Source organism: Chroicocephalus ridibundus, chromosome 2, assembly GCF_963924245.1.
Source record: "Chroicocephalus ridibundus chromosome 2, bChrRid1.1, whole genome shotgun sequence".
In the NCBI taxonomy this organism is placed as follows: Eukaryota; Metazoa; Chordata; class Aves; order Charadriiformes; family Laridae; genus Chroicocephalus; species Chroicocephalus ridibundus.
This window is the reverse complement of record NC_086285.1, coordinates 113,479,921-113,499,916: the sequence shown is the minus strand read 5'-3', so window position 1 is coordinate 113,499,916 and position 19,996 is coordinate 113,479,921. Positions and strand designations below refer to the sequence as shown.

At 37.1% G+C, this 19,996-nt stretch overlaps 1 protein-coding gene across 4 annotated transcripts in view; it reads left to right on the top strand.

Moving 5' to 3' along the window:
• Positions 1 to 19,352, top strand: part of ANKRD12 (ankyrin repeat domain 12) — a 67,152-nt gene extending 47,800 nt beyond the window's left edge. For 3 of the 4 annotated variants that reach the window (XM_063326555.1, XM_063326553.1, XM_063326556.1), the window contains 5 exons: positions 1,354 to 6,047; positions 13,087 to 13,185; positions 14,822 to 14,965; positions 17,636 to 17,731; positions 18,058 to 19,352. In XM_063326555.1, the coding sequence (XP_063182625.1) occupies positions 1,354 to 6,047; positions 13,087 to 13,185; positions 14,822 to 14,965; positions 17,636 to 17,731; positions 18,058 to 18,243 (5,219 nt within the window). In that variant the 3' untranslated portion in view covers positions 18,244 to 19,352. The other variant, XM_063326554.1, reaches the window with a different exon arrangement.
• Positions 19,353 to 19,996: the final 644 nt, after the last annotated feature.

The following is a 19,996-nucleotide window of genomic DNA, read 5'->3' as shown; positions in this document are numbered from 1 at the left end:
GATTGGGATGGGGAAAGACTATTGAGAACAAAGCAAATAGGGACACAGAAGAGAGAAGAACTACCTTGTAGGAAAAGGGTGGAAGGAAGGCACAGACAAGCTACAAGGAGTAGTTAAGAGTTAAGGCAGGAAGATGATGGCATGTACATATGAATGGGGGGGTGGAATATATAAAAAGCTGATAGGGCAGAACTAGTAATGTATGTTCTGGGTGCTACAGATGAGATTAGGAACTTCTGGCATCTATTTTATTGATACTGTGTTGTTGAATACAAAGTAGCTGAGAAGCCTGCTGGCAAGGTATGTGTCTTAACCATTGTGTACAGGCAGTTGGTCCACCAAGGATCTACTGAAAATGCGGCGGAATCTTGCAGCAGAACTCTTTTTTTTAATTATTCAAACTTTTTAAAGCATTGTAACTGATTCATCACTTTCCTTACAGTATTATTTCAAACTCTTTTGTTATTTTTTTTTTTATTCAGTATGTCCAATCTTTAGTTCATGGTACTGAATATGACAATACTCAGCTCTCTTTAAAAAGCAAACTGATAGATTCAGCTGAAGAGGCTTGACCCTGGAGCCTGATTTGGAGGCAACAATACATACAGAAATACTTTTTAAAGATTTTTGAGTTCTAGATTTTCGTATGATCAGGTGGTGATAACACTTCATATTCCTAAATTTTCATTTTGGGAACAGTTGAGAGGTTTACATTTTGGACTTGCAAGTCCAAGACATCCAGTACCAACATACTTGCTCCATGCTGTGCACTCGTATAGCAGACACCAGTTGCAGTGACTTATAGCATGGTCTACTTTAGGCTGTCTGTATCAGGTACGTGAAGATTCACGAGGCAATTTTTTTACACAAGCAGCTGTTTGTCTTTTATTTAAGAATAAAAGCTCATCTGCCATTGAAACATGACTAAATAGTTCATGTTGAGGAATATAGTTTAGTTGTTAGCATTAGAGTTGATGAATTCCTAGAGGAATGAGTCATCATAACAAGATGTCCTTGAGAAAGAGTCAGGTTATGCAGGAATTATGCACAGTAGATGAGGTTTACAAAATTTAAAGTGCATTGCTTTTATTAGATTGGGATTTAAATGCTAATTAATATTTTTACATACCTGAGTGAAAACTGTAAAGTGGGGGGGGCACTTTGGCTTCATGACCTTTTGTTTTCTCTTAAAAAGCTTACTTCTAGTGAGAAGGCTTATTGTGTGTTTTGAGTGTTTTTTACTTTTTTCATTTTTATAGCAGTATGACTGCTGAACCGAACTGTTTTCTCCTAACTGAAGTGTGAAGAATGTTCCATCAGTATTCAACCTAATTTTTGGTTTTCTTTCTCTAGATTCTGAAGAACCTCCATCTGTAAATCCTTCCAGTGTAGAGGGGAATGTTGATTCAGAAGCAGAAAAGGACTCTGCAGCCAATGACAGCAAACAAATGGTCCCTAGTAAGGCACCACTTCCATCTGCTCTTGATGAGTATGAGTTCAAAGATGATGATGAAGATGAAATGAAAAAAATGATCGATGACAGACATATTCTTAGAAAAGACCTAAGGAAAGAGGATGAGACAGAAGTTGAAAAGAACAGCTTATTTGTGAAACAAGAAAAAGTTGTTTTTTCAAAACCATTTAAAAGCAAAAAGCAGAAATCATCTAGAGTTCTGTATTCAAGTTCTGAAAGTTCTGATGAAGAAATACTTCAGGACAAGAAGATAGTCTCTCCTTGCTCTATTTCAGAGACATCAAATTCTGATGTAAGAGTGAAGAAAGAATATATGGTCACAAACGAACACAAGCAAAAAGGCAAAGTTAAAAGGAAAGTAAAAAATCAGAGCAAAAATAAAGAGAATCAAGAACTAAAGCAAGAAAAAGAAAATGCTAGAGTAACAAATATAGCTACTTCTGGGTTAGATTCTGTAGATAAAACTAGAGAGGAGGAAACCTTTAAGAAGTCTTTCACCCCAAAAGACGACTCTTCTTTACATATATTTCATATCACTGCTGGCAAATCTCCAAAGCATCCCTGTGGATTAAGTGAAAAGCAGTCAACACCATTAAAGCAAGAAAACACCAAAACTTGCTTATCACCGGGAGGTTCTGAAATAACATTGCAATCCGAATTAGTTCGGTATGATCACAACACTGATTCTGAATGTCTAGTGGAAAGTTCTAGTGGCAAATCTTGCAAGCACAAAGAAAAAAGCAAGCATCATCAGAAAGATTTTCACTTAGAATTTGGTGAAAAATCTAGTCCTAAAATTAAAGAAGAAGATAGTAGCTCAACATTTGAGAATTCGGAGTATACTCTAAGAAAAATTGACAAGGAAGGTAAAACACTTAAAAAGCATAAATTAAGGCACAAAGAAAGAGAAAAGGACAAGCACAAAAAGGAACAGGATGGGGAAAAGGAGAAACATAAACATAAAGATAATGTCAAAGAGGTTCAAAGAAGTATTGAGTTTGACAGAGAATTTTGGAAAGAGAACTTTTTCAAAAGTGATGAAAATGAAGATATGTTGTTAAATATAGAACATGAATCTCTTTCTTCAGACAGAAAATCAAAGCTAGAAAAAGCGGTGGCAAAGGAAGATAAGTTAGTTAAGGAGAGACAGTTCCAGAAAGAGAGAAATGCTAAAGAGGAGAGAGAGAAAGAGAAGAACAAAAAGGAAAATGAGAAGTTTCTCAAGGATGAAAAAATGAAAGATACAAAAGAAGAAAAAGAAATTATGCTTGCAGATAAAGAAATGGAATTGTTCTGCTTTGGTGTTAAAGATGAGGCAGCCAGCATGCATTTAATAGAAAAGGAAACAGATAGTGAAAAGCACGAAAAGAATTTAAAGGAAAATAAAGAAAAGGCTGAAAAGCGAACCTCAGCCAAAGAAAAAGATGTTGAAAAAACAGAAAGAAAAAATGGAGAAAAAGAGAAAAAGGTAAAACATGAATACAAGACAGAGAAAGAAAAAGCAGAAGTAAATGAAAATATAGAGAAAGTAAAGGAGAAGCCCAACTTCCAGCAAGCAGAAAGATGCCATAAGGAAAATGATAAAATAAAAAGCACAAGTACTCTTAAAAAACTTGATGACAAAGAAAGAAATAAAGAAAAAACTGATAAGAAGCATGATAAAGAAAGGGCTGATAAAGACAGGCACTGGGCTGAAAGCAAAGAAAAACACTGTACTGAAAGAAAAGCCAAACAGCCTGAAAAAGAATCTGAATATACTAAATCAGAAAAAAACAGAACTAAAGACAAAGAAAAGGAACTTGAAAAAAAAGACAAATCCAAAGACAAGGAGATCTCAACAGTAGCAAACTCAAAACATGTGCAAGAGGAAAGGAGAAGCAGTACTACAGAAAGTAATAAAACAGCGCATGACAAACTGTCATCTTTGAAGGAAAAACCAAAAGATGATTTGTTGAAAACTCCAGATGGTAGAGAGAAAGATAAAAAAGATAAAGATATAGACCGGTACAAAGAGAGAGACAAGCATAAAGATAAACTGCATCAAAGTAGTTTACTTAAACTAAAGCTCGAACATGAGAAACTTAAGCCTAAACCAGCTCCTGCAGCAAAGGATGCTCGACCTAAAGAAAAAAGATTAGTCAATGATGATTTAATGCAAACTAGTTTTGAAAGAATGCTTAGCCTTAAAGATCTGGAGATAGAGCAGTGGCATAGAAAGCATAAAGAAAAAATAAAACAGAAAGAGAAGGAACGCTTAAGAAACCGCACTTGTTTAGAACTTAACAAGACGAAAGAAAAACCAAAACACTCATTAGCTGAAGTAAAGAGCAAAGAACTGATTCGGTCAAAAAGCTCAGAGTTACCAGATGTTTGCGTGAAGGAAAAGCAGCAGAAAGACGCTACAAGTAATAGATCGCAATCAGTAGATACAAGAAGTGTCAATGTTATAAAGCCTTCCTTGGGTTTAGATAATTTAAATAGATCCCCCAAATCAGAAAGTGAAAAGACAGGTCTAAACTCCAGATCGGTGTCCATGGTTTCAGTTGCAAGCTCTGAGGATTCTTGCCATACCACAGTAACTACTCCAAGGCCTACAATCGAATATGATTCAGACTTTATGCTAGAAGGTTCTGATTCCCAAACGTCTTTTTCACAATCACCATTTCTGGTAAGTGCCAAATCACCAGCCCTTCTTGAAAAAGAGACTGATGGTCTTGCCGAGTTGCCAGATCGTATTAAGCCACCTTTCGCAAACAGGCTTCCACCAGCATACATTAGATCAGCATCTGTTGAAGATGTTAAACTGGTTTTAAATGAGTGTAGACCTGTCGTAGAAGTTCGAAGGTGCAGCATGCCTGCTGCTGTTTCTGAACACAGCAAACAGCCTCGAATATCAGAAGAAAATAATCAGAATGCTCTGCCATCAGTTCAGACTTTTGCTAGCACTTCTCCTAAACCAGAACTACCATGTAGCATGCTTGAAAGAGATTTTCAAAGTAGTATGTCTGGTTTGCAGTCAAACTTTACACCATCTCTGACTGGAGCTGCTAGCAACAAGCAGTCAACAACAGGTACAAGTACCATTAAAAACACTGCTCAGATGAGCCCTTCGGAAGGCTATAATATGCATTTAGAGCCGTGTAGTCAAAGTGGTGTGACTCAGCAAACCAAATCGTGGGATGTGCCTTTTGACAGACTTAATTCATTAAACAGTGAGTTTAACAGCTCAGGTTATGGCGTATCAGAGCAAGATACTAACAGTGTTATAGCAATGCATAATTCTGAAACCAGGACATTAAAAGAGCAACAAGTATCTGAATTTTTGCCTCAGCATGCTGAAATCAAGGGAAATTCTACTTCACAAGAATCTGCGTCAGTTTTGCCTTCACAGTCGCCTTGTTCTTTACCTGTCCAACCACTCCCGGATGTGTCTAGACACATTTCTTTACCAGGCATTAGCAGTCAAGATTCATCATTTGTACAACAACAAAATCTTGTTCCAACTACAACTTCTACTTTCGATACAGATGCTACTGGTTCCAGAGAGACGGAAAATGCTTTCTTCCCTTCAAACATTAAGAAGGCAGATGCACCCATTGCTCTGTATTCTGAGAGCTCTACGAAGGATGTTTCACAGAGTTATGAAAGGGTGAATGATTTACCTATAGAACCGTTAGAAAAAGATATTCCTGAAAGTGATAGCAGTTCACAGTTAAATGTAAATTCGTACACATTCAATAAACTTGTCTGTAAGAATGCTCAGAGTGAAGTGGATAGTAACACAGCAGATGCTTCAGACATTAGAAATGAAAAAGGCCAACAAGAAAAGCTGGTTTCAGTGCATGTTGATAGTAAAGCCGATGCTGATCTCTGTGAACTAAGTTCAGGAATGTCAAAGGGAATTACGAATGAATCAGCTAATAAAAAACTCTGTGCTGCAGACAGTGTGTTGACAGATGATCCCCCACAGTACTCCTCTTTATCTAATTTGGAAAATAGTTCACAACAGATTACGCAGGAAGAGGTGAATAAATACAGCCAAGTAGTTAAACTAGAAGAAGAAATTGCTGAGGATCAGAAGCTGGAACAGCAAGAAGTACCTCAAAGAATCACGAGGAACAGAGCAAATGTACTTGCCAACCAGGGTAAGCAGAATCCTGTTGGCTGCACGCAGACGTCAGAAAAAGAGTCTGAATCGCCAGCATCTATGAAAGCAAGGATTAGATTAACTGAAGAGGATGATGCTCAGGTACATCATCCACGTAAAAGAAAGGTGTCACGTGTGCCTCAGCCTGTGCAAGTGAGCCCTTCTTTACTGCAAGCGAAGGAGAAAACCCAGCAGTCACTCGCAGCTATTGTTGATTCTTTGAAACTTGAAGAGATTCAGCCATACAGTTCTGAGAGAGCAAACCCGTATTTTGAATACTTGCACATAAGAAAAAAAATAGAAGAGAAGCGTAAATTATTGTGCAGCGTTATTCCTCAGGCACCTCAATATTACGATGAATATGTGACGTTCAATGGCTCCTACCTACTGGATGGCAATCCCTTGAGCAAGATATGCATCCCAACTGTAAGTAACGTGGTCTTTAAATATACAGTATAATGAAAGGCATGTTTTGGTTTTATTATTGTAATTTTCATTTTCTTCCTAACCTGCTTCTGAATACTTGTGCTGAAAATAGTAAGTTGACATGTATCAAATCAATATTGACCAGTAATGTCATATTTAAAAGCCCCATTCAGTGGAAATATAAACAGTGGTTTCACAGTCATTACAAAGCAAACCATCATGTATGACACCTGTTCAAGGCACGCAGACAAATACTATATTTCAAAGTATTTACTACTGTAAAGGCTATCCTTTCAAATGTGAAGTCAATTGTTAAGAGCTTCTCTAAATTTCTGCTGGCAATAGTTTGGTTAAAACTAATTATTCAAAGCTGTTTCATTTGGAGGGGGGTGGATGTGCAGTGCGTCAAAGTATTAAGGCCATCACCAAAACTTCTAAGTATGAGAGTGCCTGCTAGCTATCTCCAGTTTCTCCTTAATACTCTCCAGAGCAGCAGATATAATCTGCTGTGTCCCGGCGTTTGTAATCCATCAATTTTAAATGTTCTGGGTTTTATTTAATAATGTGACGCTCGTTTCCTTTTCCCTGAAGAACATCCATAGTTCAGGAATGCTTGTTTAGTTCGAAGCTCTCCATAGCTCTGACGCGGGCATATTCCTGCTGACAGCTGTGAAGGAGCTCAGTGCAGCGCAGCACATCAGCAGCTCAAGTGCAGTTGTTACTGTTTGCTGTGGAGGTGCCCCTCCTGTCTCACAATAACATGGTCACTGCTGGTCTCTGTTTTGATGTCAGCGTAATCACAGCACCGGAATCATAATTCTTTTCTTTGCCCCTCAGCACACCTGATTTTGTTCTTACTGTGTTCTGTGTGGGCAGAGAAGGGAGACCCAAAACATTTTGCATTGAGGGCTTTCTGATAGCCACTTTGAAGTATTGTTCCTCCTGGGAATAGACAGTGGTTCTTGCATCTTTTCAGTTATTATGTGATCCACTTAAATGGCTCTAGTTCTGAGGTAAAACATATTATAACTTGTTGGATGGTTTACGTTAACATACGTAATAGCTGGAATAGGCCGAGACCACGAATTTGATTTCCTAAAGCAGTTGTTTGGCTGACATATGGTAGCTTGCTAATTTCAGAATTAGTAGTATTTGATTGTATGCCCATTACTTAAAATGTGTCAAGTTAAGGAAGAATCTGAGTTTAGGAGGAATGGGGACAATATCTTAATCCTTGAATGGCAAAAATGCTACTAAACTGAACTCTTTGTGTGTATGAAGTCTCACATGCGACAAGCCAAGCACCCGGTTTTCAGCCTCCTTATTTCTGAACAGACTAGTTATATGTTGACTCATTTAAGATAACTTGCCCTTACTTGAGATGCTGCCTTAACTCTTTCCAATAGAGTTTAAAGATTCTTTTGATTAAGAAATGAACACAAATTTAATATATAAAAGTAAATTTAAAAATTGTTTACTTCGTAATCCCTGTATAAGGTGTTTCCTCTTACTTTTCCACTATGCCCCCCTGTGTCATTTGAAGGGAATTAATACATGTATTCTCTAATGTTAAGTGAGTTCTCTCTTGTTTGATGGTGACCACAGCTCTTTGAAATTAGTTAATCAATTATAGTCTTAGGATCTTATTTGGCTTGTAAGTGAACTAGGATGTATAGGAGGCTATGCTACAATGTACCAGGCTGTCAGCCTTCCCCAGTCTAGGAATCTTTCTCGGTTGCAGCTTCTATTATATATTTATCACCAGAAGCAGAGATTTTTATTTTTTATAGCAGCTGCTAGTCAAGTACATACTGTTTCTAAGCTACAACTTACTGATTTGGCATCACACTTCAGTGCTTAATTTGGGATAAGCGGAAAGTGGAGAAGCACAGCATGTATTTTTCCCTAGCCCATCTTCTACCTGGGCAGGAGAATTCATTTCCCTGTCATAAATGGCAATGTGTGTAGGCACTGTAAGAAAGGGAGAGTTATTAACTTGGTATTAAAGCATTGCCTCATACTTCATTTTGCTGTGTATAATAGGGACTCTGCAGTTCGTGAGAATAAATACAGGTAGTTGGGTAGTGCAAATTCTTGGGTAACTTACCTTTGGTAAATATCAGAGATGAATGTGTACTCCCTGTTCTCACAGCTTTTAATTACTTGTTGGGAAAAAAAAACAACAACCCAACCATCAATAAACTCTCTGAAAACATGCCTGAAGGATTACAGTTATTGATTTTTTTACCTCATTTGGATTTCTGAGTCGCTTCTGCGCACATGCATGTTCTGGTGATAATGACGTTTTAAACTGTTACTTGTTTTGTATATGCTTTCATGGTACTGTTAATCTACAGTTGTAGAAAGAACAGATGAAGCTGTTTATTCCACGGTAGGAGCAAAAGGGAAGGAAAAAAAATGCTGAGGAGCTGAAATAAATTATTAGGAAATTGGTGTTTATTTCCATTAGGAGTAAAAGTGTAAGAAAGCAGCATGAGTTGTAATCTAGAGAGGGAGATATTTTAGGCATCTTAGTTTTGTTTGTCTGAAAACAGTCATCTACAGGGTAACTGAATGCTTTGTTTAATTACCGTCATTTGTGTAAATACAAATTTTGATAAAATTTCTCATGTTTCTTTCCAGAAAAAAAAGATAGTATTTAAAAAATGATTAGTAGTTCAGATTTAAATTCTTTGCGGAGCTTGCTTGTGTATACAATTTAGTTTGTCACCAGTGAAAGTCACATTTGTAAGAGTTGCCATTACAAATACCATCAAAAGGAGCATTGCTAAACCAGAGATCATTTCATGCTCGGAAATGAATGTTTGTTTATACGTTGCACACATTGTCCAACAATGTGAAAATAAGGCCCATGCCTAGTCTCTCTACAGTTGTGGAATATTAACAACACATACATGTTGTTATGCATATAATGTGTAAGTTAATATGCAACTGTAAAATGACCTCTCTGTTGGGATAGTATTGTTAAAATTTTTTCTTAGGTGGTTCTTCAGTGATTCTCTGTTAACCTGACTATGTCCTCATTAATTTACATAGGCTACGTGAAAGTAGATGCTCTTTCTTAAGTTATTCCTGTATTTTAGGTATCACTGTGTGAAGGGCTACGTGAAGACAATATATTTAGCTCTGACACTCTGGGACTCGGAATAGTTTGTGTAACACACTGTTCTCTGCATTGGAATTTTAATGATGCACTATAGTTTATCTGATAAACTTCAAACATCCTGTAGGTGGGAACCAGGAGATGGTGTGCTTAAGTTTGATTTCCACAGCCTTATTTATATACTGTAATTTATGACCCGTATCACCTAAGGCTGTAAGGATAGTCACGTATGAGTTGTGGCTTCCCTCTCACCAATGCAAATACAAAATATAAGATAGGAGACATCAGGTCAGTTCAAAACAGAAGGAAACAAATCTGAATCTTCTAATAGAGCAAATTTAAATTGTACTTAGCTATGTTGCCTTTCAGATTGCTACAGCAGTATGTTATGCAGGGTTCAGTCATCTTTATCTGTACTGCCTCCTTAGAAGAGATAGGAAAATGATTCATTTCCAGCTTGTGATGGCTATCTAGCAGACATGTTTCTAATAAAAAGGATTTTGTCCAGTCTCTCTGGCATTGCCGTAGAAACTTAAGTGGCAAAAGCTTATGTTAGTGGTGCTACCAGAAACTGGCTTCCTACATACATGAAATATTATAACAGTAGAGCTGGCCAGTCAATTTGGGTGGCACAGGCAAGGGGAGATAGGGATGTGCTAAAATAATTGCAGAAATTTTGTGTATGTGTGAATCTGAGTTAGCTTAAGCGTTCTCTTTCTGGTAGTGGGCACAAATGAGGATTGATGAGCTGGTGTTCTTGTAGTTATTATGAAGGATGCAAAGCATGGAAGAAACTTTCTTAATTGATTTTGATGTGTTGGAGATGGTATGTCTGTTCAGATGGCTGCCTTCTAGTGACGCAGAGCAGAGGCGAAAGGCTGAGTTCCATCTAGGTTTTCTGGGTAGTTTGTCAGACGGGGATTAGAGAATGCTTGAGAAGGCAGGGCTCCGTAGTTTCCCTCTTTTCAGTATGCAGTCTGGGGCCCTTAAGAAACTAGCTTGCTAACTTATTTTAGTTACACAAGAAACCGAGGTCAACTTGTCCCTGTAGCATTTGGTTTCATGTTCTGTCCTTGGAAGTCCAACATATATGTTCATATCTTCCCTGCACACGTTTTGTGGTCTCTTTACTAACTGTCTCTTTGGCTAGAAGATCCGAGAGGCTCCTCTGGCTGTTCCTGCCTTGAAACCTTTAACTTCGGTTTCCTTTGAGACCAGGAAGTTTATTTCTGTTGTCCCAATCCAGAGCTGGTTCACAAGCTGGGATTTCCAGCAGGTGCCGAGACAACTTTCTGCAGACTCCAAAGGATCCGAGGCGCTTTCCTCCCCTGTTTCTAACAAGAGAGGAAATAATGCATAATTTTATCAATTAATGTAAACAAATTCAGTTCTGTATTTAGCTTCATGTTTCGGAAGACAGTATAGGGCTGACGGGAGTGAAGCGTTTATAAATTTACGCAGAGGCAGTGGTGATCTCCGGGCTCGCAAAAGCCTGCAGCCGCCGCGCAGGCGGCCCTCCGTCCTGCTGGCGCTCGGGGCTGGCGCAGAACGGCTCCGGGGGCAGCCGGGGGTCCCGCCGTATCCGGCAGGCCGCCGCTACCGCCGCGGGGAGCTCCTCGTCCCGGGGAACCGGGGGGGATTTTCGCCCGGCCCTGCCCCGCACCTCCCTCTGCCTCCTCCCGCCGGCGGGGGGCGCGCCCGCCCGCCCTCCCCTCCCCTGCGCAGCGCTGGGGCGCCGCCTGCTGGCCGGGAGGCGCCCGCCCGCCGCTCTCAGGGGGAAAAGCAGCCACCCGGTAAAGCTGTTCCGCGATCTGAAAAAGAGTTTTAATGAAAGCTGCGGTGTAATAGCAACTGCACAGAGACAGAGTTCTCTTCTACCTTCAATAAAAGCCCACCAAGTTCGCTGTCGAGGTAATTAGGTCCTTTCCAGTTGTTTCCTATGGTGTTGATTCCTATTTCTGTTGCAAAATTAAATGGTCTGTAAATTTAAAGGAATTACATTTTATAAGAACATTTGAAATTGTTCAGGTGATATGGATGCTCGCCAGCTCTGACATTTTTATTTCCAGATGACCTAGCTGCATAAACTGAAAGAGTATTTATAGTCAGATTGTTTATCTATCTTCTTATGATGTATGCTTCTCTATTAACAGAATCACTGAGATTTTTGAGAGATCTTTTTAGGGCTTAGTAAAATGAATTAAATAAAAGCTTGGTGTTACTACAAGCATCTTGTCTTTTTTTTTTTTTTTTGTTATTGAAAGACTATGACAGCACTGTTGTATTGTGTCCTGAATGCAAAGTTTCCAGGCAAAACTAGACTGCTGTATATCTCAGCCTGAATTTAAATATGCTGAAATCTATTATGATTGAGACAGATTATGCCAGTAGGTGTTTGTGGTTTGGGGTGTTGTTTTTTTTGTTTTGTTTGTTTGTTTTTAATACTGGTGACTTACACAAAATGGCATATGCCATAAACGTTACTCCCTGGTTTGGGAGCTGAACCATTTTCATTGAGAGAAGGAAAGTGTATCTTGTTTAGTAGTTTGAAATGTGAAGGAGTTGAATGTCATTTTATACCAAATAGTAACTTAAGGAATGCACTGCAACTAGTTATTCCATAGGTTCTTTAATTCCAAAGACGTTGGCCACCTTCCAGTTTGGGAAAAATTGTCCTGAAATAATTTTCCAAGAAAACAATAATCGAATAACTTTCGGTAGATAAATCGCTTTGTTACTGGAGTGTATAGGTGCACAGTTGATACTAGTAATGCAGTGTGTCCATATTTTCGTAATGAATTTATTATTTTCTTGACAGTTGCAGGATCTATATTACTGAATAGAATTATTTATGTCTACGTGTTTATGTTAGGTACAAGGTAGAGTATAATACCTGTAGGCATGTATTTCAGCCGTGCTTTCTGAGGATCAGTGGTAGGAAGCAATATTTCATTTAGTTTTGATGAGTCCTTCCAAAGCAACATCAATGCTCTTACATCTAGCAGTTGTTAAAAAAACATGCTGAACTGTCAGCCAGAACTTGCGTAGAGAAAAGTAAACTCTGGGTGGAGCCTTAAGACTCCCAAGTTGTATATTAGCTACTTCTCAAGAAACATCTGATTTCTGCAGTTGCCACGAGGGCTCCAGGTACCTTTTCAGTGTTTGTCATACAGCTCAGTCAGGATAGTTATACCAGTTGTCTACTATAATTGACTAAAAATGCAAAATGTTCAGAGTATAGTCAATCAAGAACAGTGTTGATAGCTCATTCCAGTGTATTTGATTTTTTTAAATTTTTTTAGGCATAAGCTCTTAAAAAAACTTATTTGAATAACTGACAGGAGGAAACACTTTTCCAAGCTACTGCCTGGGGCTCTAGTGCACTTGCCTGTGTTCTGCATGATTGTAAGATTAGGAATATGGTTGGTTATCTTTTGTGCCATATAAAATGCCAGTGACACTGTATAGATATATTGAGTGACTTATTTTTTCAACAATATTTTTCTTACCTTGCTTTTGTATTTGGCTGGGCAGTTTTTAACTTCTCAGAATGAACAGTTGTGCTTTAAAGAGTCTTTGAAATTGAAACCAAATTGTATTTTTACTATTTTCTAATGTATAGCCCTTCTATAAAGAACAGCTATGGCATGCTGACAATGACTGTTTAAAAGCACTAAACAGTTTGAAGTGCCATTTCCGTCAGGTTTATTAACTGTATGGTAAAGAATCCTTTAAACCTTTTATTGCAAATGGATTGAAGTCACATAATTAATGCAATGTACAGAACTGTAGTATTTTCCCTAAAAAAAATACCTTGATTATGTTTTTTTAAAATAAATGCTCAAATCATACAGGCCATGTTAAACGTATGTTAAATGCATATTCACTGTACTATTTATAAAACTTTTTCCACAGATTACGCCACCTCCCTCACTGTCGGACCCACTTAAGGAGCTATTTAAACAACAGGAGGTTGTAAGGATGAAACTACGTTTGCAGCACAGTATTGAAAGGGTGAGACTAAAATAATTTATTTTTTTATTTACCAACTTTAAGCTTTAGAGGTTTTTCTATTTCAATGGATAGACTATATTTTGCTCAATTTAACAATGCTTTATAAGTAATCTGCCGTCTATCCAAATTTTATGAATTGGAGAAACTTGTAAATACAAAAAAATGGTTTTGGACAACTGTTAGCAGAATACTTAAGTCAGTAAGATAGCAGCTTTTTCCTGTTAATTGCTCTAAGATGTGGCCCGCATTTTTCCCAGGGGCAGTAGGGAGTAGGAAGAAAGCTGCAGACTCATTTTGAAAGCTAATAATGGTTGTAGACTTCAGAACCAAATTGACTGAGTTAAAAGAACTGAAGGAAGAGTAGATTCTGTATTGGTAGAAGACATATGTGGCTCTAAGATGAAAACATTACTTGCAATATTCTGCTTGCAAAAACTGCCCAAAAAACCTGCCTAACCGTAGTTACAACTACATCTATAGGCTTCACTGAATTTGAACACAGAAATGGAGAAAATATTCCTGGTTTAAGAGTATTCTTTATTTCTACGTTGCCCCAACCTTTTTCCTTGGCAGCCTAAATTTAGGTGCCTTGTCAGTATTGTGAGCCAGATTGCTTGTAGATGCAGGCAGGGCCCTTTCCTCATGTAGAATGTATCTCAAGGGTTTCCACGCCGTTGTACAAGCAACTGGATCATTAAAACCCAATGTGGTAGTTTTTTGATTAAGTTCATTTCACTGTGACTTAACAAACCAGTTGAGGGAGGGGTTTCACTTGAATTCAGTATTTCAATGTAAAACTAGGTATAAAATAACAAGCATATGGAATGTAAACATGGTTTAGGTTCTGACTGAAAATAAATCAGTTGTAACCAAAGAAAAGATGCTCCTTTTCCTGTTTTCCAAGCTTTTTATAATCCACCTTCTTTTCTTTTGATAAAACTTGGAGCCATTATGTTCCAGAGCAGTAAACACACAAATATATTCTTTTAGGTCTTATAAAAATATGCATATTTTCAGGTTTTTTGTTCAAACAGACTGTTCTTCAAATCAAACCCACTTTATGCAACTGTAAGTCAAGTTTGGCCAAGTGAGCTATTTTTCTTGTCTCAGTTCCCGAAGGAATCTTTGTCCAGCTATGGATTTATGGAGTATCTGTATGTTGTTTAAAGAAAAAATAAATATTTAAATTATCCTGCAAATTATATTTCTGATTCAGTTTGCTTTGCCACTGTGCCTGGCATGACAAGCAGGTGACAAAAATCTTAATATAGTTGAGACTCACAAATCTATATCCCAACCCTATGCTCCTCATACCTTTCACCTTCTTCATTAACTAGAACTTTCCTTACTACCACTAAGTGGAAAATCTGGGCGTGACATTCAGCCAACCGTGGTGGTAGGGAAGATGATGTTCTCAGTTCTGACATTCAGGGAACACTCTTTGCATCATTAAATTGAAATTTTGGATTTGATTAGATGAACAACCTCTCCTCCCTCCTCCAGCCCGTTTCTCACACTCTTCAAAAGTGTAAGCCCTAAAAAAAAAATGTTTAAATGAATAGACATTTTTATGAATCAAACTGAAATGCTTAATTTACCAAATGTGTATTTATATGTTGATATCTTATTCAATTAGGAAAAGCTTATTGTTTCTAATGAACAAGAAGTTCTACGTGTTCATTATCGAGCAGCAAGAACGCTAGCTAATCAAACACTACCATTCAGTGCCTGCACTGTTCTGCTGGATGCTGAGGTTTATAATGTGCCTCTGGATGCTCAGGTAAAGAGATGTATTTCAGTATTTTTATTAAAACAAATTTCAGTCAGAACGTATTTTGGAAGCTTACAAATGCAGCTTAAACAACAAAAAAAATTATCAGACTATAAGATCATTTTTGTCACTAGTCCAGAGAATCAGAGTGCAGTAGCATGTGAAGTGGTGAGATTGGTTTGTGAAATTTGGAAATGTTTTGTGGAGACATTCACATAGTACTTTTTCCTCTTTATAAGGCAGACATTAGAACAGTTACATGAAAAACAGATGACCAACAGTGAAATGTTGAACACTACCAGACGAAATTTCTTTTTTTTTTCAAGATCACCTCAAACTCCATATTATTGACACGTGCCATGTTATTTCCATGTTCAACGTTGGGTTTTAGTTCCTGATTAAAACCTAAAATGAACGGTACGCTTTATAATTGGCATACCTTTTATGGACTACCACTTAGAGGTTTGCTGCAGCTGTATCTCTAAGAGAATATAATTTCCTGGTGTCGGTATTTTGTGAACAGGTCTGCTAACTAACAAAAATGGAAACAGCATTCAGAACCCATTTCAGTGACTGTGAGGGGCACATAATGCAAGAAAGAAATTTGATGTTACGGATGTAATAAAAGTGTGGATGCATTGGATGTTGGGCATTTTAAAATGAAACACCTACATTACCAACATATGTGGAATTCTGCTTTAGTCCTGGAGCCCCTTATAGAATTATTATAGCTTCCAGTGTTTCCTCAGTCTGTAACTACATTATTTTTTTTCCCCACCTTTCAAGAACGAGAGCTACGCACAATGAGGTGATTCAGCAGGAGATAGTAGTTTTATGGAGACTGTATTGTTCTCCCATTTTAAGCTTTGTACTGACAAATTTTTAAATCATCATTTTCTTAGTAAATCTAATTGATAAGGCAAAAATGAGATTTATTTTTTTCTCTTTTGTTAACAGTCCAGATATCATCATTGCTAGTTCTGAAGTTCAGAATGTCCGTTGCTTTTTTTCTGCCCCAATTAAGAGGCCCTGAGCTTTTTAGAAATGAGATACATCTGAGTTATATGCATATAACTGCATTTTTATAGTTTACATTTTACCATTAATTTAAAATAAGTTGATTCTATATTTGAATTGTTTGAAACAAGAGGAATCTTTATTGGGGGAGAAGTTGGTTTTGTCTGTTCTGTCCCCCCCCGCCAAGTACTGCAGCTTTTTTGACCATCTACATAATAACAACAGTAGTAGTAAAATGCCTCTCCTTCCCCCTCACTACCTCAACAGCTTTGTGTTTCAGTCTACGGTAATTTTACTTAGAAAATTATAACACTGCACATAATGTTCAGCAAATTATTAAATATATTTTTTATTATAATGGAAAACAATGTTTTAAACTACCAACTTGATGCTTTCATTTAAATTTGCTTCATGGGAAGAATGTAGATGCACAAGAAAGCATTCTCAAGTAATGCATTCTGCCACTTCCCTGTTACCCCACTAGTAACTCTTAATTTTGTTCTACAATGAAGAAACATTTCTGATTAATTTCTTTTGCATTTGAACAAATAGCTGGGAAAGATTAGTAAGCAAAGATCTGGTTTATTTTGCAGGAAAATGACCACCTCAGAACTGCTTTTATGGGATTTCTGAGTCTTTGGAGGCTTGCCTTTACAGCTGCACATGTTGGGCAGACCTTGAGAACTGTACTTTGCCGTCATATGGGCCAAAACAAAGATGGGAGAGGAAAAGGGCTCAGTTTCTGGTGAACAGGCTGTTAGCTGGTCACAGCTCGCCTAAATGCCTACAGTTCAGGGTTACAAGATCAGTGTTGTCGAGGGCTCTTTCTAGAACCAACCTGTTCAGCTGTCCTTGATATCTGAAATCTCAGCTGTTTTCTAGAGATTACAGCCTTTGCAAGTTTTATTCCTGGTCTTGCCCATTGCTACAGTGTACAAATTCCTACAATGTCTTGTCTATTTTTTTTTCTAATGTAACAGCATTTTGTTCTATTTGATTATTATCTAAATGTTAAATTGGCATCATTTAGGACTACTCGTAGAGTATCTAGTTTCTCATGATGGGCAGATGTGGCATTCCAGATTCTTAGTAAATAGTGTTTTTAAAAAAAAAATTATTTCATCGAGCAGGACGTTAAGACATGTCTGCACGCTTTTTTTTTTAATCTCCTTTTGAGGATTTTGATGGTAAAAATATTTTTTTTTGTTATTGCTTTTGAATACTTGTGTAGCTGGTTAAGTCAGGCTGCTTAAGTTTTCCTTTATTAATGTTTTTGCTTTTCCCGAGGGGATGATAATTTAATTTGTTACTGAATTTTAAAGACAACAAAGAGATAGCAATTTTGTGGAAGGATCTGCCTTGTAGTGATTAAGACTTTAAGGCATAAATCTTTAAGCCTCCTACTCTAGTTTCAAAAATAGAGTATGGTAAATAGCTTGAGGGAATCTGAAAAAAATACCCATTTTTAGCGAGCACCTGGCTCACAGTGAAAAGTGGCGGTCAACATATATGCTCATATATACCTTGATACTTTGATTCAGAGTTTAATTTTCCATCTAAAGCATTGTTTATGAAGGTCCCACAAAGTAGGTTTTATGTTTTCAAGTATGTTTAAGACTGAATCGAATAACTTACAGTTTGAATACTCTTTTTTTTCTTCAGACTGATGACAGCAAAACATCAGTGAGGGATCGATTTAATGCAAGACAGTTTATGTCATGGTTGCAGGACGTTGATGATAAGTTTGACAAATTAAAGGTACGCTTCTTTGTCTTTCCACTTTAAATAAAAACCCAAAACTCGAATGTCACTACGAAGATGAGATGAATGAATAGTGGATTTGTATGCAATATTATAGGCTATTGTAGAGGTTCTAAGGGCAACATAAAGGAGGATCTAGCAGTATAAAAACTAACCATTGCTGCTATATAGCTTAATGGAATAATCTGCAAATTCCAAATATATAGTGGGGAAAGCACTTATACCACCAGAGAGGCTCCTAGATAATTTTTCTATTTTCAAACTAGTTGCAATATTTTTTCTTTTCAAATATTGAAATAACTTCTTTCTCAATTTTAAAATAGACGTGCCTTTTGATGAGGCAGCAGCACGAAGCAGCGGCTTTAAATGCGGTACAGAGACTGGAGTGGCAGCTTAAACTACAGGAACTTGATCCTGCTACATACAAGTCTATCAGCATTTATGAAATTCAGGAGTTTTATGTTCCTCTTGTTGATGTTAATGATGACTTTGAATTGACACCGATATGACAACTAGCATCTTCTGGCTCACCCTTTCCCTTGGACAACTAGCAACTGAAGTGCAGTGATACACAAAGGTATTTTTCTTTTAAGAAAGAGCACTTAATTCTGTGGAATACTACCTTTCTCAATAATTCAGGTGTTCCTTCAGAGAAGTGTGGCACAGGCTCTCGTTCAAACACAGAAGATGGATGCTAATTTTAAAGTCGGTTTCCCAGTAAATGCCATTATCCGTATTTTAAAATTGCCTATAGCTTTAGAGCTTATTGCTGAAAAAGATGACGAAACACGGTGAGTTGACAGCGCTGGAAGCTGTTAATAACTGAAACAGCCACCAAAACACAAATGATACTTAAAATCTGCTATAGAGCTTTGTATTATGAAACTTCAGTAACAGTTGAACTCCCACAGAAAAATGATGAAAATGCCTGTGGAAGAAAATGTAAGACTTGGAGGAAAATAGTCTATTAATCTTATTGTATTTTGTAAATTACTGTACAGTTTTCTTTTTGGAAAAAAAGATGTAATATTGTCTTCATTTTTAAATAATTTATTTTATACATATTGTGCAAATGTAAATAGTCTTGTAATTAATCTTCAAACCTGTATAAAATAGATATTTTAACTGTAAAACTGTTTTTGTCTAATGTTTTATTGGACCAAAGTTGTAGTTTTTATTAAGTGTAGTGTGTTCCTGGTTGGCAGGTCTTTTTTCTATGGCATGTGTTTGATTTAGCTGCTTGTTTCATCACCATAACTGTAGAAGAATTGAAACTGAACTGTATTGCATGCTTCACAGAACTCTGAACTCCTTTACTTCAATAGCTGATACCTAAACAATTGTAATATTTACAAAATCATATTTCATATTAGTCTGCTGTTGTAACGCCATACCTATGACTTACTATACTGAAAATATTTTTGTGTAAAACAAAAAAAAAACCCTTTTGCTCTTATATGGTGGTCTCGTAATAGAGCCTATTTTTTCCAACAAAATGCCTTTGAATGAAAATTCTTAAATTGTATATTGTCTATTTTAATATTAATCTATGGAAGGATATGTAAATAGTTGTAAATATAATGTTTAATAAATTTTATTGGTCGTGTTATTAATTGGATTTCTTAATATTGTAACACTTGCTGTATCAAATCTTAGCATTCCTGAAATATGTAAGGAGGCTCAGTGAAACTAAAAAAAAAAAAAAAAAAAAAAATTCCCGTGTTGCGAAATTTAACACTTTTTTTTATTCTTGGTACTGTTAATGAGAAGACAGTTAATCATTTATTAGTAGGAGGTTACAGATATTCATGAAAAAGATTTGTTACCCTCTAGTCCCTAAATTATTCAAGAATGCTTGGGATCTGATGTCTGTGAAATTACTTCTGAAAGCAATGGGGCTTAGGCAAGAGTCCCGGTTACCTGGGAAAGAGCTTTTAAGGTACTTAATTTGAACTGATTTTTTGATTACTAGGTGAACTTCTACAGAGTACTTAACTCCTCCTGCTTGTATCGATGCCCAGGGTACCTTGTGATGGAGAGCAAAAGGGCACTGAACAAGGGGCTGTATGGACAGCAGGTTCCTTCCCATCTGCACATCACTGCTAGTTCCACTCAAGAATAAATTAATAGTAACTCAAGCATAGTAAAACCAATTAATATGTAGTTCCTGCCCTGTAACTTTTTTTTCCACTTTCAATTTGTTAGGTACCTGTGGAAGGAGAAGTTGTTCCTGCTTTTATATAGGAATATCTTCCTGGCATC